The following is a 27,877-nucleotide window of genomic DNA, read 5'->3' as shown; positions in this document are numbered from 1 at the left end:
ATTTGCTGAAGAACATCACGCTAACTGAATAAGCCAAACTCAGTCAAGGATCAAATGTTTACTGTCATATGTGGAAACTAGAGAGAAAAAAGGAATAAAAAAGGGTGGATTTCACAAAAACAGAAGGGAGATCAATAGAGTAGAAGTAAGGGAGACCAAGGGCAAGGGAGGAGGGGAGGCAAAGGGCAAGAACTGGGTAATAAAGTTGAGAGTATCATGCTATATGCATGAATGGATATATAATAGTGTGTTCCAATTTTATAAATAAGTATAATGTACCAGCTAAGTAAATAAGTACATAGAAGGAAGACCAATAGAGTAGAGAGATGGAGGTCAAGGGGAGGGAGAAGGAAAAGGAAGAGCACAGTACTGAGGATTAAAATGGAAAAAACCCTATGTATATGCATTTACGAACGTGTCAAAACAAACCCCATTATTATGTATAATTACAATGCACTAAAAATTTTTAAAAAATTAAAAAAAAGAATTCATTCAGCTATTCCTGTGTTATGGAACAACTGATTCCAGGGCTTTTAGGGCTAAAATAAATCCTTTAATATTACACTGCATTAGCTATCTTCCACTGGTCCCCATTAGATATGAGTTTCTTGTAGGCAGAAAACATGATGGTTACTGTCCTCAATTCTCAATATCTGTTATAGTTTGAGCATAGAACATATACACTCAAAACATGCTTCATGAATGCATGAATAAACCCTGGCAATCATAACATTGATTGCCTTTTTCACACTGATCCTTGCACTCAAATTCACAAGAAAGAGGTTGAACTTTCAAAATTAGTATATTTTATTAACAAATGACCATGGGGTGATCATTTCTAGTAGGGGAAGTAGGCCAACTTCTATAAGATCTTGAGAAGATGAAGATGCATCCTCTCTAACATGACAAGAGCCAGGGTTAGGATTGGTGGTATTGGTGGTGGTAGTGGTGGTGTGTGTGTGCCTGTCTGTGTGTGTGTACAGGTTAGAGGAGGAAACTCAAAGAAGAAGAGTAGTTTTGTGGTGCAAATATTGTACCAAGACATCTAAACTATAACAGAACAAAATGATAACTTACTTTTGAATTTAGATTTTAGCTTCATGGAAAAATATGAATAATAAGAACAGCCTATATGCCCTATAGCACAGATTATCTTGTATAAAAAATCAAAAGAGGTCTGTGTTTTAGCTTTTACTCTAATTAACCCATTTCTTAATCTAATAGCTAACAGAAGCAGACTCAGAATTCAAACTATATTAAACAGCTAAATGCTATTAGCTTAGATTCAGGAGTTTGAAAGGACACAGGAAGAAGGATGGGGGAAAAGATCTGATTCTGCCACAAACAGCTGTGGAATCCCAGGCAAACCTGTTCTCTCCCGGGGCCTCACTTTCCTTTCTATGAATTAGACAGTGGATCTGGTGACAGCTAAGTTTCCTTCCAGATTTAGGATTACATAAACCTAAGCAAAATGAGAGTAATAGTCTAGGGTGACAATTTCAGATTAAAGAGGCATGCTCATCATCTTATATTTATATAGTCTGAGAAACCCTGCTACAAATTTATTTTGAGAAAGCAAGTAGTTGATTTTCTAAAATCAGCATACACCAACTGGCATTGGTCTTATTTGAGTGCTCTAGATGAATCAAGTATCTCTATGAAAATCCTAGAGTCAAAACTGGTACTGGGGGGAGGAAAGACAAAGGTAGAAACCTGTTGAGTCCTTTTTGGTGAGGATTCTGTTTAGGCTTTGCTAGTCCATTTCATGTTCTTGCCTTTTTTGTTGCTGTTGTTGTTATTTTTGTAGGTTGGTTCCTATTTTTATCACATTGCTCGAGAACAAGGCCAGGGACTCTTACAAGTTCTTTCCTTCTGATCTTACTATATGCATGACTCCTATTTCTTATTCTGTGTCTCTTACAGTCATTTACATGCTGAGGTCAGCCCTCTAAATACTAGTTAAGTATTAACTGAATGTCTGGAAACCAAATACCGTATTTGTATATTCTTAGGGATTTTATCTGGAGAATTTCCCAAGGAAAGTTAAGTATTTTTGAATCTCATTTAAAAGAATTTTCTCCTTTCCACACAATCTTCAACTATTACTTTCTTATTTTGTCATCATTTCTTTCTTTAGGAGTTTTTTTAATATATAAAATATATATTGGATATATATATATATACATATATATATATATATATCTCCATATATAAAAACATATGTAATGCATGTATATATATATCTATATATATATATATTTTAATTTATTTTTTAGTTGTAGTTGGACACAATACTTTTATTTTATTTATTTATTTTTATGTGGTGCCAAGGATCGAACCCAGGGCCTTGCACATGCTAGGTATGAACTCTACTGCTGAGCCACAACCCCAGCCCAATATATATATATTTTTTGGTACTGGGGATTGAACCTAGGGCTGCTAAACCACTGAGCCACATCTCCAGACCTTATTTTATTTTTTTATTTTGGTACAGGGTCTCACTAAATTGCTTAGGGCCTCGCTAAGTTGCTGAGGCTGGCTTTGAACTTGTGATCCTTCTGCTTCTGCCTCTCTAGTCACTGTGATTACACACACATACTACCACACCTGGTTGATGGTTATATTTTTATTTGGCATTTATGCATAAAGATTTGAGTCTAATTAATACTATTTTCAAATAAGTGCATTCATTTAACATAATATCATAGTCCTTCATTTAAGTTTGCCAGTCTTCCACAGCTTAATTAAAAACCTATTGCCAGTATATTTTAATCAAATTTCCTCTAGTACATTAACAATATTCTAAACATTCAATTTTTAATAAGATACCAACATTCAGTAATTTTCCTTCCAGATTCATTCTATAAAGCCATTTCAATAGCATTACCTTATTTATCTCTATCCTATTAATCCAACTGGCTTTTTTCCCTGTTTGCTATCCCAAGATCAAAAAATTTTTGTATCATGAAGACCAGCAATACAACACAAGTAAGGAAAATAGAAATAGAAATATCCACAAATGAGGTTAATTTTTCATCATATTTGTGATGTCACTGCAAGACAAATTCTAGAGTGGTTCTCAACAGTGTCTTTACAAATTACAGTGAAATGCATCAAAATTGTCTTCTGAAATGCAGTTGACTAAATCTGCATGACTAAATTTTATTGTTTGTTGTTTTAATCTTGGGGCTCCTGAGGTTCTCAAACTTCTAGAATAATAAGGAACTCTATGCTTGTCAGAGTGGCTGGCAATTCATGGCCCTAGAGAACCTGCCACCTTCAGGAAATCCACTCCCCTCTTACTCCTGGTGTGCCCACCTAATATTCAGGAAAGACAACTTTACAGCCAAGTGGAACCAAGGACAAGTTTAATTCAAGTACATTGTTTAATATCTATAACACAAACCTCCTGCCAGGAGGGGAAAGTAGTTCAGGTGAAGAGGACATGACCTCAGGTGAGCATTAGATAAAATTCTGAGCTACATGGGGGTGGGGGAGAATAGAGAATATAAAGGGTGTGGGTGTGGCTTCTCGAAACAGTACATAGATTTTTTTTTGACCATTACATAGTTATTACTTCTCCCCTTCTGGCTCTTGGCACCTACATTACTTTTAAAAGTCCAGTCAACACTGATGAAGTTTGTGAGTATTATAAGAAGCTGGTGCCAGCAAGAGGAGCATGGTATAGTTGAGCATCAGGATCTCACCCAAGAGGTGAAGGACAGGAAGGAATTTTGAATTCAATTAATTTTTTTCCCCTGGTAAATCAGTGAGTTTTGCAGGTCAGGAGCAATGACCTTTTAAGGCCTGAGAAACAGTTGGTGATGAGATACCACAGAATAGTATTTCCATTAAAACTTTTGGAAAAAAACCCACATAACTCTTTAGAATAATAATGATTTTAAATCAATACAAATAAAATCAACATCAAGCAAAGTAGGAAATGATCGGGCATATTTTCTTCTCAGACTGATGGTGAGCAAATATCCTGGGCTTTGGTCCATATACTCAAGATGTATCAGACAAATGTTTCCTATTCTTTTGCAACCTATGCTAGCAACTTTACCCTGTATCATAATATTTTAAAAGAATAACTTGATAAAAGCAGTGACCTTTAAGTAATTTAACCTAATAACATTTCAAAAATCTATTCTTAAATGTAGGGTATTTCAGTAGTGTGGCCACGAGTGTGGTCTAATTAGAACACATGCTTCCTTGTTATAAGGTGGTGCCTTTGTTTTCCCAAGCTGGATTGCTTACACAGTGCAGACCAGAGTAAGAAATGCCCCATTGCCTACCTGACATAGAGGGAGCGTTTCTGATTGGTTCGCAGGGACCCAGACCCGGAGCTCATGCTGTGGTTCATCATCTGCTCCCGTAGGTCATGGATTTTGGCCTCAAATCGAGCGTAATCTGGGAATGGAAACAAAGATGATAAATTTGGTTCTGTTCCTTCAGAGAGAGAGAGAGAGAAAGAGAGAAAGAGACCCTGAGAGGGACTGCATTACTGTTTAGCCAAGGCAGCTACTCATCCCATCCCTGGTTCCTTTGCCAAGCAACAGGGAGATGCTTAACTGCAGAAGAGTATACTTGCTCGCTATTATTTTTTCTTCACAAGAACTCACAAGAGAAGAAGAAATCAGTTACTTCACAAAAGTCACCAAGAAAACACACTGCCTTCAAACCCCAGCTTGTACAAAGTCCACAGGAAAGAGAGCAGGAATGGAAGGATGGGGGGCAGGATGGGAGGCTGGTCATAAACAGGCAAATGGCATTCTCCTGGTTATAGAGATGTTCTCTATTTTAGCTGCAGTGGTATATATAAGTACCTGTAGATGTGATTAAATTACATAGAACTCTATACACACACACACACACACCCCAAGTAAAAAGTGAGAAAATCTGTATAATACCGATGAGTTGTTTCAATGTCAGTATCCTGATTATAATGTAGTGATAAGTTTTGAAAAATGTTATTATTGGAAAACATTAAATAAAGGTTATATGGGACCTCCTTATAATATTTCTTACAACTGCATGTCAGTCTATTTATTTCAAAGTTTAAAACTTAGTTTATGAAAGAGAAAAACAGAAAACAAGCCAAAGGAATTCCCAACCCTGTGAGGTGTTGAGTCTCCAGTTGCCCTTAGCATGATAGACTAGAGGATCACTATTTGGATGATTGAATAAAAAATGTCATTTAGTTTGATTAAGTTTTTTTTCTGAGGAGGGCTACTAAAAGTTGACCACTAGGTATCATACCTCAACTGTCCCCTAACTTTGCACACATTACCAAACTTCATCAATTTTAAGATGTGCAATATATTTGAATTAGGAGAGAGATATTAAAATAGGGATAGAAAACATTGTTATGTTAAACATATTTTAGAAATATTTGAACTTGAAAAAAGTACATATGTTCCAAAAATCAAGGAAATAATAGGTATTGTATCATGCTACTCATAGGAAAAAATTGCCATTTTAATCTAATAAAAAAGATAGCACAAAAAAGTTTTAAGATACTTATTAATGAAATTATCATGTAAAAATAAAGTTTTTGAAGTTTCAATATTCTTGATCACAACCTAAACATTTTTCTATCATGGCCTTGGCAGAGGAGTGCCTTGCTTTAAGAAAAACCAGTAGGAAAAAATGGGCATAGTGGCACCTGCCTGTATTCCCAGGCTCAGGAGGCTGAGGCAGGAGGATCACAAGTTTAAGGCCAGCTTCACCAACTTAATGAGGCCCTAAGTAACTGAGCTAGATCCTCTTTTTAAACAAAAAATAAGAAAGGCTGGGATGTAGCTCAGTGGTAAAACATCCCTTGATTCAATCCCTAGTATGAGAAAGAGAGAGAGAAAGAGAGAGAGAGAGAGAGAAGAAAAACCAGTAGGTGAGAGGCTTAAATTACCCACAGACAAATGTGAAAATGTTAATTCAAAAAATAAAATATTATTTTAATTACAAAGATGCTCATGATGAAGAATTTTTATAGAGGTCTTCAGTATACTTCAAAAATCAAATTGATGTTCAGTTCAATTTATTCACAACTTTTCATGAAAATAAGGATCACTAAATGAATATAATAAAAGATGATCTACTTAGAGAGTGTTTCAAGTTCTTTATTAAGAAGTCCCATAAAATTAAATTAAATTTCAAATTACTGAATATTTATTGGTTATTACAGGGTGGGCTTTCCTAAAAAACCTGATCAGTTTCTGACAATAGACAACAGGATAATAAGCTCTAAACGTTAATTATGTTTAAAAGTTAGTGCTCTAAAGATAAGCCATAAGAGTTGGCTGGTAATTTCTGGTGCTTAAGCAATGTCTGGCTTATCTAAATTTGGATGGTTTCCTGTTAAAACTTGGCTTTGAATAATTAGGTCCTAAATGGTTAAAAAGCAGAACACCTATTTAACATACACTTTACTCCCCATAAATTAAGACAATTTACTTTATTCCATTTTACTAGCAAGAAAAAACATTGATTTATCTCCATTGATATGATACTGTTTGCAGATTTAAATCATTTTGAGCAAGCCATATTCTCTTGCTACGCTAAAAGAGGCAATTAACATTTATTGCTGGCCACATGGCAGACTATGTTCAGAGCTTCTTGGGCCTTATGTCATTTCTTTATGTTACAAAATTAAATCCATGTATGTAAAAAAATTTGAACTACATAGGAAAACACAGAATGAAAACTGAAAAATCCTCTTATGCCTTCTGCCTTTCCTTACCTTCTTTCTCACTGTTGTACTTCCCCATACCTCACCCTAAACGGAATGCGTGGTTTTATGTTAGATATGTTTATGGGTTGTGCTTGTGTGTATGTACCCACATATGTCATGCCTGAGACCATGTCTAGATGTTGTGCTGAGATTTTTTTCCCCATTTTTAAAGCAGTGTAACATGGATCTTTTTTCTATCTTCTATCAAATATATAAGTATCACTTTAAAAATATCTTTAATTATAATCCCGAGTTTAGACTAATTTAACAATTCCTATGTCATTAGATACTAGGCCTATCCAGTTTTTTGCTTCATAAACAGGGATCTCAGTGTATGTGTGCACATTTATGTGTGCACAGAACCCATTCAGTCTTTCTTAGCATTTCCCAGAGAAGAGCATGATCTTGTCTGAGACACACAGCATGAATTCTTAGCTTCCTCTGATCCATGCTCAACAATGCTACTTGATAAATATCACCTATCACCCCAGGTACCTCTAAATCTCCCTCTGAAGACATTGGACTTTCTCCTCTACAAACCTGATGAATTTACAATCAATGATAAAATCATGAAATTCCTCCATCAGTGCTACTTCCCTACTCCATTTGATCAGGGTGCTACTTTATTACATTTATCATACCAACCTGCAGCTATTTCAGCAGTTGCCTATCTTCCCATTAGACTGAGCTCTCTTAGGTAGATGCCCTATTTTACTCTCTATGGAATTCACTGTGCCTAACATAGTATCTGACATGCAAGAGGCATTTAATAATAGGTGCTCAATACACATTTTCTGAATGAATGAATGAGGAATGAGGGAATGAACAAAATCATTAGATTAAAAAAAACTCCACTACAAAAATGCCTGCAAGTATTGAAATTGCCCATTTTCAATGTTATGTTTTATAATGAAGAAAGACAACATGCATGTCCTCTAGTACTAACTTTTTCTAGAATGAAAATGCAAATGCAACATTCTAATCCCTTTGTTATTTTTACTGTTCTCCAGGCAGTCTCTGCTCTTCTCATCTTAGTCAGATCACACATTGGAAACATTTCTCTGATATTTAATGTATTAATATAGCCAGCATTTTTCCAGTATTTTGTAAGGTTGTTTTTTTAGGTTCTTATAATTAAGACAAACAATACCACAGAAAATACTTGGCTTAATAATAAGTTGAATTTTCTTTACCCGTATGGCTCATTAGATACCCAAAATATTTTTGAAATGCTTTTGGGATGTTTGTCAGGACTCATATTCTGGAATTTTTAAATTCCCCACAAGAAATGATTTATTGCATTTGCTAAATGTGCAATTCATCCTATTCTTTACTTTTCCATTTTGATGATTATCTTGAACATAAATCTTGTGTTCAAAGGTATTTATACCTCTCTCTGCTCCTTTTTGAAAACCAAGACTGAGGTATTGTCATCAGAGCAAAATCAGATCTAGGTTTACAAATACAAATGGTATATGTTTGCAGGTGGGGAGTTGCTTATCTCTAACTTCTCAGAGATCAACAAGTTTGCATTTGAAGTACTCTAGAAATAAATAGGAGATTTTAGTTACATACATTGTGAAATAATAATACTGAAAATTACATTTTTAACTAGTCAAAATACAAGAACCTACCACATCATTCAATTAGCCATCCTCTTTCCCTTTCCAAAATGTTTCTTCCCTATCTATAATCTCCCCCTTGGAACATTTTTTCAACTGAATTCCTAATACTCTTTCTCAATTACAAACTTTATGAGAACATTCAAATTAGGATATAAAGAGGAATTACTTTATAATTACTAAGCACCTCAACAGGCTAGGATCTATACCACATAAGTTATAAATATTATTCCTAACAAAGTTCCAAGATAGGCATATTATTTTAGAGATAAAGGAAACAGGTTCAGACAGGTTAACAAACTTCATCAAAGTCACAGAGCCACTAGGTAACACAGCACAATGGGACACAGAGCTGGGATTTAACCTTGAATACCTGTGAATCCATTTTGTTTCTATTACTTTACAATGCCACAATTCTTCTCTTCTCTTCTCTTCTCTTCTCTTCTCTTCTCTTCTCTTCATCTACTCTATTAATTATGTGCATGCTGGTCTTCTCTATAGCACCCTAAGCTCCTCGGAGTTGAGATGCCTCATTGATTTCAGTTCCCCCGATCTGAGATGCCTCATTCATCCTCAGCATTCTACATTATGTGTACGTAGGACTCTAGTAGGCACTTTGCGTATAGTTATGAACAAGACAGAACCTTAAAGAACTTGCTTCCAGAATGGAACACTGGCAAGGAAGTTAAGTACGATAATGCTGAGGTGGAGAACAACATTAAAGAGGCAATACCTATTCTGTCTGGCTTTGCATGTAGTAGATGTTAGGTGAATGTTTTTTTACATTACAAGTTATTTATTTCTTGGGGTTTCCTCTGTAACAGAATCAAAATACTGAAAATCAAACTTCTAGGCAAATATTTTTAGGAACATTACCTTCAGCTAATTTGTTCCCTCCCCCTTTATATATAAGCCACATTTCATTTCTTTTTCTTTCCCCTTTCTTCTTTCCTTCCTTTGCTCTCTACATTCTTAGGTACTAAATTTGATTACCCCTACCTAGATATATTATTTGGGGGATTTTTAACTTTATTTTTTCATTTGGGCATGATGGGCAACAGTAGTAGAAAGCATGTGAGATTTGGGTTATGTGTACTGGGTCAAAATTCTGGTCCTCCACTAATTTGCTATACATCCTTGTGAAAGTTCTTAACCATCCTGGGCTCAATTTTCTCATAAGTAAAACGGGAATCATAATTATACCTATCTCCAGATATGCTGGGAAGTTTATGATAGCTCACAAATGTGAAAGGTTGGCTCTTGGTAATGACTTTCTTTTCCTTTTGCAATTTTCCCATGTAATTTGCTATTCTTGTTCGTCACTTGCAAAAGTCATATAATGTTACCAAGTGAAATGGGAAATGGTGTCCATTCCTACAGTCCTCTGGTATAGCCTCTCCCTATCTATTATGATTTGATGTCTCTACCACACATCAAGGAGGAACAAGTCACAGGTGGATATATCTGAGAAACTTGGCACCAGGACAGAACTTCTCACCTGCTGAGTAACCACTAAAAAGACTCCCAGGATCATCCACAAATCCACAGTGACTTGGAGCCCTGAAAAGATCATGCCCAATTCCAAAGCTGTCTGTTTTCTGTAACATCAATTGCCTCATCCATTAGGATTATCTCAAGACTTTGAGCTACTAGTGGACACAAGGATGGAGAAATGTAAGAGTGTACCAAGAGCCATCCATGGACTATATGTGGACCAAACTGGCATGGAAGCCCATCGAATAGGAAAACTTGCTATTTGGTAACTTACAGTGGCAATAGCCCAGATACATGTGAGTCCTATTCAGCTCTACCAGGTCCCACACAGCACTAGAAATAGGGTGACCTGCTATAGCCACACAGCCTCTCTGAGATGGGTGAAGCCTGCCAAGATGCCAATCAACCTGTTGACTGCAAGACATCATAAAGCAAGACTCTGACCCTGAAACCTTATCCCTGCCTTTGATGTACCCCCTTAAATAAACCACCAGAGTCATTTTTTAATTGTTCTGTTTCAGCTCCTACCAGGACTGGAAGAATCCATCAGGTTCTCTACTTTAAAACCTATTCATTAACTCTGTCTTTTATTTCTTTACTAATCATTTCATACTCTAACTTCTCAGGCGGCTTATCTCCTCCTGAACAGGAAAAATTACCCTGGGGAGGTGCTGGCCACCTCATGATAAGAATGGGAACACTAAACATTGCACAGTGAGAGGGGCTCTGCTACACACTTTTTTCCTTAGCAATTTGTCAAAAGTGAACAAGAGGAGGATGTGGAGAAAAAGGGACACTTTTACATTTTTGTTGGGATTATAAATTGGTATGATCAGAGGGAACTGTGACCACGCACAGAGCAGGCCCAGCGGCCTGCTGAGGGGCAGAGCCGCCCCCCACCCCCCGCGCCTGCCAGGTAGGTGGAACTGTGACCACGGACAGAAAAGGCCCAGTGGCCCGCGGCGGGACAGAGCTTCCAATCACTCCTGCAAGGTAGGCGGGCCGGCGACCCACCGGCAGAAGAGGAGCAGTGACCTGCTGAGAGGCAGAGCCGCCCCCTCCCCCTGCACCGGCAAGGTAGAGGGAACTGTGACCACGCACAGAGCAGGCCCAGCGGCCTGCTGAGGGGCAGAGCCACCCCCCACCCCCGGCGCCTGCCAGGTGACCACCGACAGAAAAGGCCCAGTGGCCCACGGTGGGACAGAGCTTCCAATCACTCCTGCAAGGTAGGCGGGCCTGCGACCCACCTGCAGAAGAGGAGCAGCGTCCTGCTGAGAGGCTGAGCCGCCCCCTCCCCCTGCGCCGGCAAAGTAGAGGGAACTGTGACCACGCACAGAGCAGGCCCAGCGGCCTGCTGAGGGGCAGAGCCGCCCCCCACCCCCCGCGCCTGTCAGGTAGGCGGAACTGTGACCACTGACAGAAAAGGCCCAGTGGCCCGCGGAGTGGCAGAGCTTCCAATCACTCCTGCAAGGAAGGCGGGCCTGCGACCCACCGGCAGAAGAGGAGCAGCGGCCTGCTGAGAGGCAGAGCCGCCCCCTCCCCCCAGCGCCTGCAAGGTAGACGGAACTGTGACAACCATCAGAACAGGCCAGACCTGCAACCGAGAGACAGAACAGGCCCAGTGGCCTGAGGAAGGGTAGAGCCGCCCCCCCCCGCGCCTGCAAGGTAGGCGCACCTGCGACCCACTGGCAGTACAGCCCCAGAGGCCTGCAGAGGGGCAGTGCCGCTGCCTGCTCCTGCAAAGTAGACAGAACTGTGACCACCGACAGAACAAGCCTAGCGGCCCGCAGAGGGACAGAGCCGCCGCCCGCGCCTGCAAGGGAGACTTTGCAACTATACAAGACCAATATAAATATATAGGGGGAAAATTCAATAGCACAACAGTTTCACCAAGTAGAAAGGAACGCGAACAGTATGAAGAGACAAGGAAAGAAAGGACCACAAGCATTGCAGGTCAACTCAACGTTAGAAGAGGTAATAGCTGCAGCAGATGGAATGTCAGATAAAGAATTCAGGATATACATGCTTCAGATGATCTGGAGTCTCAAGGATGACATCAGACAGCAAAATCAGACAATGAAAGATCACTTCAACAATGAATTACATAAACAAATCCAAGAAGCAAAAGATCAACTATACAGGGAAATAGAGGTTATAAAAAACAAACAAACAGAAATCCTAGAAATGCAGGAAGCAATAAGCCAACTTAAAAACTCAATTGAGAATACTACCAGCAGAGTAGAACACTTAGAAGACAGAACATCAGACAATGAAGATAAAGTATTTCAACTTGAAAAGAACATAGACAGCTCAGCAAGACTGTTAAGAAACCATGACCAGAACATCCAAGAAATATGGGATAACATCAAGAGACCAAATTTAAGAGTCATTGGGATACAGGAAGGGACAGAGTTTCAAACCAAAGGAATGAGCAATCTATTCAATGAAAAAATACGAGAAAACTTCCCAGACTTGAAGAATGAGACAGAACCCCAAATCCTAGAAGCCTACAGGATGCTGAATGTGCAAAATCATAAGAGACCCACACCTAGACACATTATAATGAAGATGCCCAACATACAGAATAAGGAGAGAATTTTAAAAGCTACAAGAGAAAGGAAGCAGATCACATTTAGGGGTAAGCCAATCAGGATAACAGCTGATCTTTCAACACAGACTCTGAAAGCTAGAAGATCCTGGAATAACATATTTCAAACACTGAAAGAAAATGGGTTCCAACCAAGAATTGTGTTTCCAGCGAAATTAAGCTTCAGGATGGAAGATGAAATTAAAACCTTCCACGATAAACAAAAGTTAAAAGAATTTGCAGCTAGAAAACCATCTCTTCAAAACATCCTTGGCAAAACATTGCAGGAAGAGGAAATGGAAAATAACAATGAAAACCAACAGTGGGAGGTAGGACACTAAAGGGGGGAAAATAATCAAAGAGGAAAACAAACCATGTTTAGTAACATAAATAAACAAATATGGCTGGAAGAACAACCCATATCTCAATAATAACCCTAAATGTTAATGGCTTAAACTCAACAATCAAGAGACACAGGCTAGTATAATGGATCACAAAACAAGACCCAACAATATGCTGCCTACAGGAGACGCATTTGATAGGAAAAGACATACATAGGCTGAAGGTGAAAGGTTGGGAAAAATCATATCACTCATATGGACTTCGGAAACAAGCAGGAGTATCCATACTCATATCAAATAAAATAGATTTCAAGCCAAAGTTAATCAAAAGGGATAAAGAGGGACACTACATACTGCTCAAGGGAACCATACACCAACAAGACATAACAATCATAAATATATATGCCCCAAACAATGGTGCAGCTATGTTCATCAAACAAACTCTTCTCAAGTTCAGAGTCTAATAGACCACCATACAATAATCATGGGAGACTTCAACACACCTCTATCACCACTGGACAGATCTTCCAAACAAAAGTTGAATAAGGAAACTATAGAACTCAATAACACAATTAATAACCTAGACTTAATTGACATATATAGAATATACCACCCAACATCAAGCAGTTACACTTTTTTCTCAGCAGCACATGGATCCTTCTCAAAAATAGATCATATATTATGTCACAGGGAAACTCTTAGACAATATAAAGGAGTAGAGATAATACCATACATCCTATCTGATCATAATGGAATGGAACTGAAAATCAATGATAAAAGAAGGAAGGGAAAAGAATACATCACTTGGAGAATGAACAATAGGTTACTGAACGATCAATGGGTTATAGAAGACATCAAGGAAGAAATTAAAAAATTCTTAGAGATTAATGAAAACACAGACACAACATATCGGAATCTATGGGACACATTGAAAGCAGTTCTAAGAGGAAAATTCATTGCTTGGAGTTCATTCCTTAAAAAAAGAAAAAACCAACAAATAAATGATCCCATACTTCATCTCAAAATCCTAGAAAAAGAAGAGCAAAACAACAGCAAAAGAAGTAGAAGGCAAGAAATAATTAAAATCAGAGCTGAAATTAATGAAATCGAAACAAAAGAAACAATTGAAAAAATTGACAAAACTAAAAGTTGGTTCTTTGAAAAAATAAACAAAATCGACAGACCCTTAGCCATGCTATCGAAGAGAAGAAGAGAGAGAACTCAAATGACTTATATACGGGATGAAAGAGGCAATATCACAACAGACACTTCAGAAATACAGAAGATAATCAAAAATTATTTTGAATCCTTATACTCCAATAAATTAGAAGATAGTGAAGGCATAGATAAATTTCTTAAGTCATATGATCTGCCCAGATTGAGTCAGGAGGATATAGACAACCTAAACAGACCAATATCAATTGAGGAAATAGAAGAAACCATCAAAAGACTACCAACTAAGAAAAGCCCAGGACCGGATGGGTATACAGCAGAGTTTTACAAAACCTTTAAAGAGGAACTAATACCAATACTTTTCAAGCTACTTCGGGAAATAGAAAAAGAGGGAGAACTTCCAAATTCATTCTACGAGGCCAACATCACCCTGATACCTAAACCAGACAAAGACACTTCAAAGAAAGAAAACTACAGACCAATATCTCTAATGAACCTAGATGCAAAAATCCTCAATAAAATTCTGGCCACTCGGATACAAAAACTTATCAAAAAAATTGTGCACCATGATCAAGTAGGATTCATCCCTGGGATGCAAGGCTGGTTCAATATACGGAAATCAATAAATGTTATTCACCACATCAATAGACTTAAAAATAAGAATCATATGATCATAGATGCGGAAAAAGCATTCGACAAAGTACAGCATCCCTTTATGTTCAAAACTCTAGAAAAACTAGGGATAACAGGAACATACCTCAATATTGTAAAAGCAATCTATGCTAAGCCTCAGGCTAGCATCATTCTGAATGGAGAAAAATTGAAGGCATTCCCTCTAAAATCTGGAACAAGACAGGGATGCCCTCTCTCTCCACTTCTGTTCAACATAGTTCTCGAAACACTGGCCAGAGCAATTAGACAGACGAAAGAAATTAAAGGCATCAAAATAGGAAAAGAAGAACTTAAATTATCACTATTTGCAGATGACATGATTCTATACCTAGCAGACCCAAAGGGGTCTACAAAGAAACTATTAGAGCTAATAAATGAATTCAGCAAAGTGGCAGGATATAAAATCAACACACATAAATCAAAGGCATTCCTGTATATCAGCGACAAAGCCTCTGAAATGGAAATGAGGACAACCACTCCATTCACAATATCTTCAAAAAAAATAAAATACTTGGGAATCAACCTAACAAAAGAGGTGAAAGACTTATACAATGAAAACTACAGAACCCTAAAGAGAGAAATAGAAGAAGATCTTAGAAGATGGAAAAATATACCCTGTTCATGGATAGGCAGAACTAACATCATCAAAATGGCGATATTACCAAAAGTTCTCTATAGGTTTAATGCAATGCCAATCAAAATCCCAACGGCATTTCTTGTAGAAATAGAGAAAGCAATCATGAAATTCATATGGAAAAACAAAAGACCCAGAATAGCAAAAACAATGCTAAGCAGGAAGTGTGAATCAGGCGGTATAGCGATACCAGACTTCAAACTATACTACAGAGCAATAGTAACAAAAACAGCATGGTACTGGTACCAAAACAGGTGGGTGGACCAATGGTACAGAATAGAGGACACAGAAACCAATCCACAAAACTACAACTACCTTATATTTGATAAAGGGGCTAAAAGCATGCAATGGAGGAAGGATAGCATCTTCAACAAATGGTGCTGGGAAAACTGGAAATCCATATGCAACAAAATGAAACTGAATCCCTTTCTCTCGCCATGCACAAAAGTGAATTCAAAATGGATCAAGGAGCTTGATATCAAATCAGAGACACGCCGTCTGATAGAAGAAAAAGTTGGCTACGATCTACATACTGTGGGGTCGGGCTCCAAATTCCTCAATAGGACACCCATAGCACAAAAGTTAATAACTAGAATCAACAAATGGGACTTACTCAAACTAAAAAGTTTTTTCTCAGCAAAAGAAACAATAAGAGAGGTAAATAGAGAGCCTACATCCTGGGAACAAATCTTTACTCCTCACACTTCAGATAGAGCCCTAATATCCAGAGTATACAAAGAACTCCAAAAATTAGACAATAAGAGAACAAACAACCCAATCAACAAATGGGCCAAGGACCTGAACAGACACTTCTCAGAGGAGGACATACAATCAATCAACAAGTACATGAAAAAATGCTCACCATCTCTAGCAGTCAGAGAAATGCAAATCAAAACCACCCTAAGATACCATCTCACTCCAGTTAGATTGGCAGCCATTATGAAGTCAAACAACAACAAGTGCTGGCGAGGATGTGGGGAAAAGGGTATACTTGTACATTGCTGGTGGGACTGCAAATTGGTGCAGCCAATTTGGAAAGCAGTATGGAGATTTCTTGGAAAGCTGGGAATGGAGCCACCATTTGACCCAGCTATTCCCCTTCTCGTTCTATTCCCTAAAGACCTAAAAAGAGCATGCTACAGGGACACTGCTACATCGATGTTCATAGCAGCACAATTCACAATAGCTAGACTGTGGAACCAACCTAGATGCCCTTCAATAGACGAATGGATAAAAAAAATGTGGCATTTATACACAATGGAGTATTACTCTGCATTAAAAAATGACAAAATCATAGAATTTACAGGGAAATGGATGGCATTATAGCAGATTATGCTAAGTGAAGCTAGCCAATCCCTAAAAAACAAATGCCAAATGTCTTCTTTGATATAAGGAGAGTAACTAAGAACAGAGTAGGGTCGAAGAGCATGAGAAGAAGATTAACATTAAACAGGGATGAGAGGTGGGAGGGAAAGGGAGAGAGAAGGGAAAATGCATGGAAATGGAAGGAGACCCTCAGAGTTATACAAAAGTACATACAAGAGGAAGTGAGGGGAAGGGGAAAAATAATATAAGGGGGACAAACGAATGTCAGTAGAGGGAGCAGAGAGAGAAGAGGGGAGGGGAGGGGAGGGGAGGGGGGATAGTAGAGGATAGGAAAGGCAGCAGAACACAACAGACACTAGTATGGCAATATGTAAATCAATGGATGTGTAACTGATGTGATTCTGCAATCTGTATATGGGGTAAAAATGGGAGCTCATAACCCACTTGAATCAAATTGTGAAATATGATATATCAAGAACTATGTAATGTTTTGAACAGCCAACAATAAAAAATTTAAAAAATAAATAAATAAATAAATAAATTGGTATGATCACTATGGAAATCAGCAAGGAGTTTCCTCAAAAGGCTAGGAATGAATCCACTATATGACCCAGCTATACCACATCTTGATATTTACCCTTAAAGAATTAAAGTCATCATACTATAGTGATATATGCATACCCATGTTTATAGGAGCACGATTCACAATAACCAAACTGTGGAACCATGCTAGATGTCCATCAACAGATGAATGGATAAAGAAAATATGATATATATATATATATATATACAATGGAGTTTTATTAAGCCATAAAGAAAAATGAAATTATGTCATTGGCAGGATAATGGATGGAACTTGAGAACATTATTTTAAGTAAAATAAACCAAATTCAGGTCAAGGGTCAGATGCTTTCTTTTGTTTGTGGAAGCTAGAGAGGAAAAAAGAAAAAGAAAGGTGGTTTGGGGGGAATCTCGAGAGAATTGAAGGAAGTTAGTAGAGGAAAAAGACTTGGGGAGGGAGGAGGATAAGGAAAGGGGAAATACTAGGGAATGATATTGGCCAAATAATATTGTTATTATGTGTGCATGTATTCATATGTGACATGTGACAACACATCCCAACATTATGTACAACTATAACGCACCAACAAAAAATACGGAGAAGAAAGAGGACAAAGAAGACTCAGAATATAAGTGCATCCTATGATTCACACAAGAAAGGAGGCACTGCCTCCAGTGAGAAGGCTGGAGTTGTTTAATGCAGTAGGATTCACCTGCATTGATTCAAGATTCCCACTTGCTCACATCTTCAAGACTCAGATGGCCTACCTGGTTCTGAGAGAAGGAAACGATACATTCAGTGGATGAAACTAAGCCTGTTCATGGGCCTCCCCCACATGACTGGTGGGCAGTGGTCCCTCCACAGTCCTGACCTCATCCAGTTGTTTCACAACTGTCAGTTACCAGAGAAAGCAGTGAGCAGAGGAAATAGGGTTAGTGTTATAGGCTAAGAAGCCAGCTGTTAGTATCAATTCTGTCATCTATTACCAATAAAGATCCTTGGGAAGTTACTGAGCCTCAGTTTGTTCATCTCTAAACTGTGAGATTTACTCTTAGTCTGGGTGTAAGAATCCAAATGAGTTTTGACATAAAGCATTTCAAAATGTTAATTCCTATGGGGACTTCATATCTGGTCCTTAGTAGCACTAAGGCCAATGATAGCATCCTCTTCCTATTTGATCTTATGAACATGGGTGGAACTTTATCAAAAGCTTTGTGCTCTTCTTAGGGTTCCACACATCCAAGTGACAGAGAAGGCTTTCCTGCTGAGCTATCTATTTCCACACTGCAGGAAAACCAGTTTGAAGAGAGCCCCCTGCTGCACACCTGAACCAATAGATCTGAACTAGAAACTCTTGGTGGAGTATAAGCTAATAGAGTTTGAGCTTTGGAGCACCTTATAGTAGGGCTGAGATAAATGTCAATGGCATGCTGTTATTGAGGTCATAATATCATTTACCTGGATAGGGTTCTCTTTGTCAGCAGGACCCAGGAGAGATGTATGGGAAGAATGACGTGGTGATAGTTTACTTCTATTCTTAGCACAGTATCTGATTGCTGCTCCAGGGATGAGGTACTATAAATGCTTCCACTGGAAATGCAATTGTAAATGCTTCCATTTCTTTGGGGGAAACATCCTTCTTTCATTTATTTGCAACATTTCTTCAAGGTATATTATATGCCAGTTACAATGCTAAATGCTAGGATACCAAATCTATTGGACAGGTCTTTACCTCAAGGGGCTCAAGGCTGGTGCATAACTGCTTTTAATTTTCTGTTTGCTTATTGAGAATATAAAAACAGCATATGCCATTTCAATACCTGCTCCCTGAGAGGAACATTAAGTGTTTCTAGAGAGTAACAGGCTATTAGTAAGCTCTTCTTTGATGAGGAAAGGCCAATACAGCTAGGTTTATGTTATAATGAACAAATTAGGGCAGTTTAAGTCCTTGTGAAAAAACTATTAGGTTACTTACAGTATGAAAAAAGAAAACAGAGTTTCAAAGAAGCACCCTGAAATCAAATTCTGGATTTAAGACCTGGATTTGAGAGATGTTGGGAAAATCTATTACCTGCTCAATGGTACAGTTTTCTCATTTGTAAAAATGGGGAAATCATACATAATGTTGTTGTGAATATCTAACCTACTGTATTTATTTTCATTAGTATAAGCAGTACTGATTTTTAAAAGCACCATAGCATTATTTTTAGAGAGAGTAAATATAATACTTATTCTGATTTCACAAGCCAAAATGCATTTTTGTAGAAAGAGGAAGAAGTTAGACCTAAATCAATGTAATGATGATCAAAAATGTTTTAAATTATAAAATCACAAACATATAGCTGCTTTCTCCACTAAACTCTTAACACATAAAAGGATCAACCATAGAACACTAGCCATACCTCAAGTCCAAGAAGCAATACTTTGTCAAAATTCTTTCATATGATGATATAAAAATAATTTTATTTAGTTGGAGCTCAGAAAATAATGGTTACCATTTCACTACCCCTTCTTGTCTAAGTTGTTCTGGGATTTTGGAGCCAGGTAAGCACAGGAGGGTCCCAGCCATACTTGTATTAGGCTTCAGTGATACCCGGAGAGCTTTCCTACCCTGGGTGCTTTTCAGGTAGCAATGGCTGCAAGGGTGCTGTGTTTATGAACTACTTAGAAGGCTGGTTTCCCTCCCAGGTGTGTGTAGGAAAACCCTCCTGCTATCAAGAGAACTGACCTCTAGCCATTGGAAGGCTCTTCAGTAGATCTCCCTAGACTGGTTTTTCTGCCTAAGAATTTTGCTGACTTTGTACTTCAACCTCCAGCCTATCTCATCTTTCAGGTTGCCAACCTAATTCTGAGCTGAGGGAGAGATGGAGTTTTCTACAATAAAGATCTATAAATGTTGTTGGTTTACTTTTAGTTCAAATGTGTGTATGTGTGTTAGATAGAGATGGAGACAGATTACAAACTAAATTCACCAGAATTCAAGTTCAACCAGAAATTCCATACCCCAGAGTCTGCTATTTACTGTACTACAAAAGATAACATATACATCTTTGATACTTCTTTGATATTGAACATTAAGAAAAAAAATTTTTAAAAAGAGCTCACAGACACCACGAGGGTGAAGATGAATGTTTGTTGAACTGATGAGCTAATGAAGACTTTAGGGAAAGAAAATTGATCCTATAGTTTGTCAGACCCACTACTAAATAAAGCAACCCTTTAAAATATATCTCAATAACACACTGAATTAAGTTTACATCTTTGCTTTATTCTCCACTCTTCCCTACCACATGCCATTTTCAAATAAAATTGAGATAATTTATTTTGACTAGACCAATTTTTTCAGCTTGGCTGCAGAATCTTTAAAGAGATTTCAGCCAAACACTCTGGAATTCTTTAATGTGAGAAAATAAGTTTTACAGGAAAACAATAGTCTGAATCCCCAACTGGTTATTACATACGATATGTATATTGACTCCAAAAATTATATACATAAAATTTCAATTTGGCTAAAAGCAAGGTTTGTTTTATGGATTCATAAAGGCAGGCTAATTACCAGAATTATTGTAAAATGGAATCAGCACAGAAACTTCCAGAACTTGGCAAAGCCTGTTTCTTGGAGCAATTGGGAGTAAGTCTTATTTTTTTTTTATAAGTTCTGAGATAAATCTGATCTGAATTTAAACTGCAAATGTACCACTGATTCACAGGTAGATTTTTCACAAGTTATTCAACCTATAGAAGACATGGTTTTCTTATCGGTAAGACAGAAAAGCACCATTACCTAATCAGATTGTTTGAAAAGTAAATGTGATAGCATCTATACACAACCCAGTGCCATGCTAGGAAAAGACTAAGTATTCAATAAATGGAAAAGAAAAAAAATACCCATGAAGCTCTGTTAAAACTTTATAATCCTTTGCTATAAAAACAGAGATTATAAAAATCTCCTGCTTACATCACAAGGTTGTTGTGAGAATCAAATTAAGAAGCATATAAAAATGTTGGAAACCTAAATAGTACAGTATTAATAAAGTGAGGATAAAAATAATTCATGCCAACATAGATATTTTAAGAAACCCCAACCTAACTAGGAGAGTACTTCCTCAGTATCTGAAATTTATCTCAGAGGCTATGGAATTTGAATTTCTGTCTTAGCTGTGTAAATTGAGCCACATAGGACACTGCGTATGAGAGAGTAAATGTGAAACTCTTTGGGGGGAAATGGAAACTTCAGATATAATTAGGGCCTTCCTGCTAATGGAGATTCTCTCTAAAGAGTTTGCTGGCAGGTTGGCTGAAAGGCTCAGAGAGGGATGTACAGGCTTTCGTTTAATTGGTGTGATTCAAAGTTCAAGGTGCCTCAGAAGGAAGACAGAGATGTGCCTTCTAATTTAAGGCATAGTGCTTAAAACTATGTCCAACCAGATAAGAAAATGTCAAATCATTGCTGGATCTTTTGTATAAAAACCATGGAGCTAGAAGCTAAAATAATATTGTTCAAGCCTCCTTTGTTTTGCAATAACAATCAGATTTTGGTCAATGAAAAGGGTAATATTCTTGCCTAATTATAGGACAAGGAAGATAAAGGAGATAAAGCAGTTCTGGTTTAGAAGTAGGCAGAATGGCAGACCCCTGGGTTGACTTGAGGAGTACAAATATCTGTCTTGGTTCGATGACATTCCTATTGGATTTGTTCTTTCATAGTGTCTTGAGCCTTACATACACATATTGTCTGGGAGGGTAAACAACTATTCCTAGAAAAGTAAAGACATTGGGAAGGACACTAAGAGAAAATGAAGACTCAAAGAAGCTGGCTAAGTTTTCCAAGCTCACACAGCAGTACTAGCCTAATCCAGGCTTTTGGTCACTGCATTGATTCCACACTTTCCTCTACAAGTGACTGCTGTTTTTTCTTTTGTTCCTGACATGCACAGGTCTGACTGACTTGGTCACCATAAGTAATCATTTAACAGTCAATTTCCAAAACAACTATTGACTCATGTCTATAGTGAATTCTATAGATGGATTTGTGAGATCAAAATGAAAAAACCTTTTTCAGTCTTCCCAAAATACTCCCCAAATAAAAACTTTTCTGAATGTCATTAGTGCGATTCTGTGCTTAAGATCTGAAGTCCATTGGAAACCATGTTTCAAGGAAGTCATGCATGGTTGGAGCTGACTGGCTATACATCACACAGCACTCGGTCCAATAGCACAGACTGAACACTTACTTAGTGTTGAGGGGAGACAGACACTCAGGAGAACTAGCAACCAACCCTTGATTCTAACACTTGTAAGTCTCTGGAACAGTTTAGGATAGGGATTCCCAACAGTGCTTGCAAAGAGTAGGGTCATGATGCAGCAGAGAATAATAAAGCCAAAATTGAAAACTGACCAGAATTTTAAACTTACATATTTTAATAGACCATGCATTTTTCTTCATTGAGTATGTCTTTCTAAACTTTTTGTTGTTAAAATGTAACTTCTATATTTAAAAGGCATAACAACTAAATGTAAGGTATAATTCTTGTTTAAGTACTGATTAAAAAGGGGGAAAACCCCCACCATTTAAAAAAAAGTCACTAACAACTGGCATTAGATGATAACAAGAAGTATTATTTAATCTGTTAGGTGTGATAATACCATTTTAGTATTATTATAATAAAATATTATCTTTCTTTTCTTTCTTCTTTCTGCATATTGTAGGAATGAGTAGACATTATGTTGGGATTTACTTTAAAATATATCAGCAAAGAAAATATTTTGAAGGATATATGAAACAAATTAGCAAAATTTTTCTGTTATTGAATCTGGATAACAAGTAGTACATTCGCATTCTTTGTACATCTCTCTCTTCTTTTGTATGAGTTCAAAACATTCCTAATAGAGAAATGTAATTGGCTGTTTTAAAAGAGCAAATATCTTAGTCTGACAAAAGTAAAAAGTTGACACCACTCTGTCTCTTAGTCCTCCTCAGTATAGTGGACTCAGGGTGATAGAACCTGGCCCTCTTGGCTCTTCCATCTGGAGCTCTCAGTGTGTCACTCTGAACTCTGGTTTTTCCATGATAAAATAGGTATAGTAACACTCAGACCTAGTATAACTTTGAGATTTGATTATAGAAATAGCCGTGAAAGAACTCTACTGCACACATGGTCCTGTTCAATGAGAAAATATTTCTTGGGCATCAACCATTACAATCACAGGCTAGACACCAGCAATGTAATGATTAAAATGTAATTCAGGGTCAGTTGCAGTGGTACATGCCTGTAATCCCAGTGGCTTGGGAGGCTGAGAGGAGGCTCTTGAGTTCAAAGCCAGCTTCAGAAACTTAGTGAGGCTCTAAGCAACTCAGGAAGACCCTGTCTCTAAATAAACTATTAAAAAGGGCTGGGGATATGGCTTTGTGGTTGAATACTCCTGGTTCAATCCCTGGTACTAAAAAAAAAAAAAAAAAAGCAAGTCAGGTGCTGTGGTGCACACCTGTAATCTTAGCTATGAAGGAGGCTGAGGCAGAAGAATTGCAAGTTCAAGGCCAGCCTAGCAATTTAGTAAGACTTGGTCTCAAAAATAGAACAAAAAGGGATGGGGATATAGCTCAGAGATAGAATGCTCCTGAGTTCAAACCCTAAATTTATGATGATGATAATGTTTCTGTATTAAAGGACTTTCATTACTACTATCTGACGCAGATGGTAATTCCAGAACCAGCTCTAGACTCTAGTTGAATACTGTCTTACAATTCTTAAGGACCAGGATCAGAATGTCCCTACTTAACTTCTCAACCACATTCTCCCTTAGTCTGCTCTTCTTTTTGGTTCTCCAAGATACTAGTTTTAGGAATTCTCTCAGTTCAAATGTCTCCTAGGTCCAAAACACCATCCATGCTGTTACCTCCTCCTGGAATATCTTTTCCACCTGTTTTCATCCAAGTTCTCATCTACCACCTTGTCTTTAACACCTCATCAAACTATGACAGGTCCTTCCTTTGAATGCAACAGACACTCTTCTTTTGTGGCACTCAGCATCCTATTAATGATCTGTAAGTACTTTCTTACTATTTGTGGGGCACATGGTAGGTAACTGGCAAATGTTTGCTAATTGATGAAGTGGGGCTACCGATGTGGTCATCCCTTTCTTATCCTAGTGAAAAAATGATCTAGCCATTTTTGAATATGCTGAGAATTTGACAAATATGTTTAATTCCTTTGTAGCTCTTCCACTAAAATAACTTTTAATTTTCAACTGAGATGAAGGAAATAATCACCAGAAATATAAGTTGAGGGTATTTAACCTTAACTTCCTTTTCAACATAAAGATTTCTGGCTCCTAAAATCATGTAACCAGATTTTTCTTCAATCCTCAGATTACCTTTTACTCCTCGAGATGCTACATGTGTTCCTAATTATTATCTTAATATTGCAAGCATTTTATATATGCAACCAGAAAAATCACAGAGTAGAAGCTTGCCTGCAGTTACTAACATACAAACAGAAACTGAACAAAACTTCTTCAGGACAATTTATGATAGCAATTTCATGCTCAATTTAGCTATCTTCATGGCTCAGGAAAAAGAAAATCTATTTGCTTATTTCTGTGTTTTTTTTTCTTCTGTAAAATGCTACCTGTTTTTGACAAAAGATCTATGAGAAAGTGTAGAACATCCTGGGCATACATGGATTTGGAATTGTCACATAAGTAAGGACAAAATGTAACCCTATATCTTCTCTGCACAGTGTGATTTTCTAAGAAATTTAAGCTCTAAATCCAAAACTTTCAGAATCATTGAGTGTTTGTTAAGGGATATGTGATATTTGTCATTTAGCCACCTGTGTTGTAATGGGAAGACTGAGCAGTTGATAGAAATCTGGAGGCAATTTAGGCATGGCTTTGAAGAGTCCAGGTGAGAAATGGTGAGGATAGGGAATGGAAAATTAAAAGGGGGCGGGGGACAGAAATTTGGGAAGTATAAATAAGAGGCTTTACTGATTAATTCAGTGGCTATATCAGACAAGGTAGAATGGTCCTAAGTTCCCTTAGGTTTTGGATTTGGGCAACGGCCTTTCTATTTGGGAGTAGAAAGTAGCTGCTGTTGAAGGGAACAAAGAAAAGGACATAAGAATCCCTGTTGGAGCACACTGAATTTAAGGGGGCATTATTATGGTCAGGGGTCTTGGGCCAGGTTTCTTAATATCAGTGACCAAGAGTATGGGGAAATACATCTTTAGCAATGTATGCAATCTATAAACCAGAGACTTTCCCAGGCTTAAGGAATAATTAGAGATGAGGGTTGTTCTGTGATGATAGATAGGATTGTGTGAAATATGTACTAATTAATCATTCTATACTCCAGAATCCTGGAAAAACTAGGAAACAATAAAAGTAAGTAACCATTAAAATGTACTTTTAGGCACAAATAAAAATATGCCAGGGAAAAATTGAATCTGTATAATTGACACAGGCAAATTTATCTTTCCTCTTTATTAATAATTCAAGAAGAAATCCCAAGCACGCTGCCTCTGGAGATGTAGGAGTAGCTCCTATAATTAGATCAAATCTGAATCACCCTCGTGGTGAGCTGACTCAGAGCCTGGTGTCAATTATTTGCATTTTGCACAATGAAAGCCTAAAAATTTGGAAGATGCAGGATGACTGAAGGCCAATTCTGGAGGTTGTTTTAACATAGTCACAGGATAAGTTCTTTCCATTGTTATTTTCTGGCAAATTTATACCCTGTTCCCTTTAGTCTAGGCCTGGTGAATACTGCAGATTTGCCTGAGGATGGTATATGGGCTTCTAATCCAGGAGCCTGAAATCAGTGCATTCCAATAATTTCTCTACTTATTTATACCACAACCGTGTTGGTATCTAAAGATAAATCCAAGAAACTATCCTTTAATAAATCTAGCAATGTTTGTTCTATTTTCTAATAAATTAACAAAATTTACCAGCCTCCTTTGCTCAATTGAGAACTACAGCAGACACAGCAAGTTTCTATTGGCCCATTTGGGAATCATCAGGACACACAAAATGTAAAAGAGCACTTTCCAGGCAGAAGTCAGTCTTCAATAAGGGTTTAATATGCCTTTGCCAAACTGCTTAGTTTATTTCACATTTTGAGTTTTGATCTGACTTTTTTACTTTTTTGTTTTATCAAATCCTCAGCCCTTCAGATATCTAAAAAAAAAGAAGGGGAGGAAGAAGATGAAGAAGAAGCAGAAGCAGGAAAGCAGGAAGGGGAGGAAGAAAACAAGCTCTCATTTTACTTGGTCTTCTTGTCTTTAGGTAAAGCATATCCCCTCTGGTTTGACATCCTTTCAGTTATTCACCTGAGAATTGTTTGTGGAACCTTGAGCTATCATACTCTTTGCACACCACTCACTACTGTATTATTATTTTTTATATTACCTGCCTTCATCCTTTCCCAGCTCCTGATGGCTGAGCCTCCTCTTATTCATTTCTGGCTCCTTTGTTCCTAGAATGGTGTTTGGTTAACTCGTGGAAGCACATGGTAAATGTTTGCCATGTGCAAATATATGTAATTGCATGAATAACCCCAGGTTCTCACTTCCTTGGGCTTCCTCTACTTTTGCAATGCCTCTGTTATAATGGGCATCTCCCTAAAAGTGAACATAATATGCCAGGAATGATTTAATACATTTAAGTGTTCAAAAGCTCTTTCTTTCCTAAAAGTTTCTTCTAAATAGCTCCTGTTCTTATTTCATGTCTCTAATCTCCTTAACTATATTAATTATGGATATTTTGAAGTTTTCTTCAATTTCCTGAAATATCTTTGGATTCTTTGTATTCTTTCTGTTTTAAGGATGTTCTCTGGATTTTGTCTTATGGGTTGTTCTCTTTCTATTTTAAAAAAGTTTTCTGGATTCTTTTTGTTCTAATGATCTTTTGATGTCTCATGTTCTTTGCTTAAAAGCCCAAATTAAAAATCAGGCTCTAGGGGCTGGGGATGTGGCTCAAGCGATAGCGCGCTCGCCTGGCATGTGTGTGGCCCGGGTTCGATCCTCAGCACCACATACAAACAAAGATGTTGTGTCCGCCGAAAACTAAAAAATAAATATTAAAAAATTCTCTCTCTCTTTCTCTTTTTTTCTTTAATTTTTATTGTTGGTTGTTCAAAACATTACATAGTTCTTGACAAATCATATTTCACACTTTGATTCAAGTGGGTTATGAACTCCCATTTTTACCCTGGATACAGATTGCAGCATCACATCGGTTACACATCCACTGTTTTACATATTGCTATACTAGTGTCTGTTGTATTCTGCTGCCTTTCCTATCCTCTCTCTTTCTCTTTAAAAAAAAATCAGGCTCTAAAGTGTCAACTGGAAGCTTTGTGAGCCTGGGCAAGGATCATTGACTAGAGATTGTTCCTGACTAGAGATAAGATGGGGAAATGTTTGCTTTGGAGATACCTAAACTATAAGATCACTGTCTGCATATGCATAGGCCAGGTCAGTTTCCCCAGAATTGCCTAATATAATTTATTTCAGGTTAAAAGCCTGATTGGTTGGTTCTGGGAGTAAAAAAGGAAATAAATGGGGTTACAGATGCATAATTTACTTTTCTAATACCTCTGTTCTCTATAGTATTTTGCCCCCTCCCAATGATCCATGTCTGATGCCCCATATCTAAGGACTCTCTGGTTCAATCTTTACAAAGAAGAAACATCCATTTGATGAGGGTGGGAATGGTTGTCAGGTCAAAGA

At 37.6% G+C, this 27,877-nt stretch overlaps 1 protein-coding gene across 25 annotated transcripts in view; it reads right to left on the bottom strand.

Moving 5' to 3' along the window:
• Window positions 1-27,877, bottom strand: part of Dlg2 (discs large MAGUK scaffold protein 2) — a 2,050,987-nt gene that overhangs the window by 147,378 nt on the left and 1,875,732 nt on the right. For all 25 annotated transcript variants that reach the window (XM_058577380.1, XM_058577376.1, XM_058577381.1 and 22 more), the window contains one exon: window positions 4,299-4,413. In XM_058577380.1, the coding sequence (XP_058433363.1) occupies window positions 4,299-4,413 (115 nt within the window). The remainder of the gene's footprint in view (window positions 1-4,298; window positions 4,414-27,877) is intronic.

The sequence above is a fragment of the Marmota monax genome, unplaced genomic scaffold (assembly GCF_021218885.2).
Source record: "Marmota monax isolate L192 unplaced genomic scaffold, Marmota_monax_Labrador192_F-V1.1 WCK01_AAM20220418_F8-fsc00096, whole genome shotgun sequence".
NCBI lineage: Eukaryota > Metazoa > Chordata > Mammalia > Rodentia > Sciuridae > Marmota > Marmota monax.
This window is presented reverse-complemented; position numbering and strand designations above follow the sequence as displayed.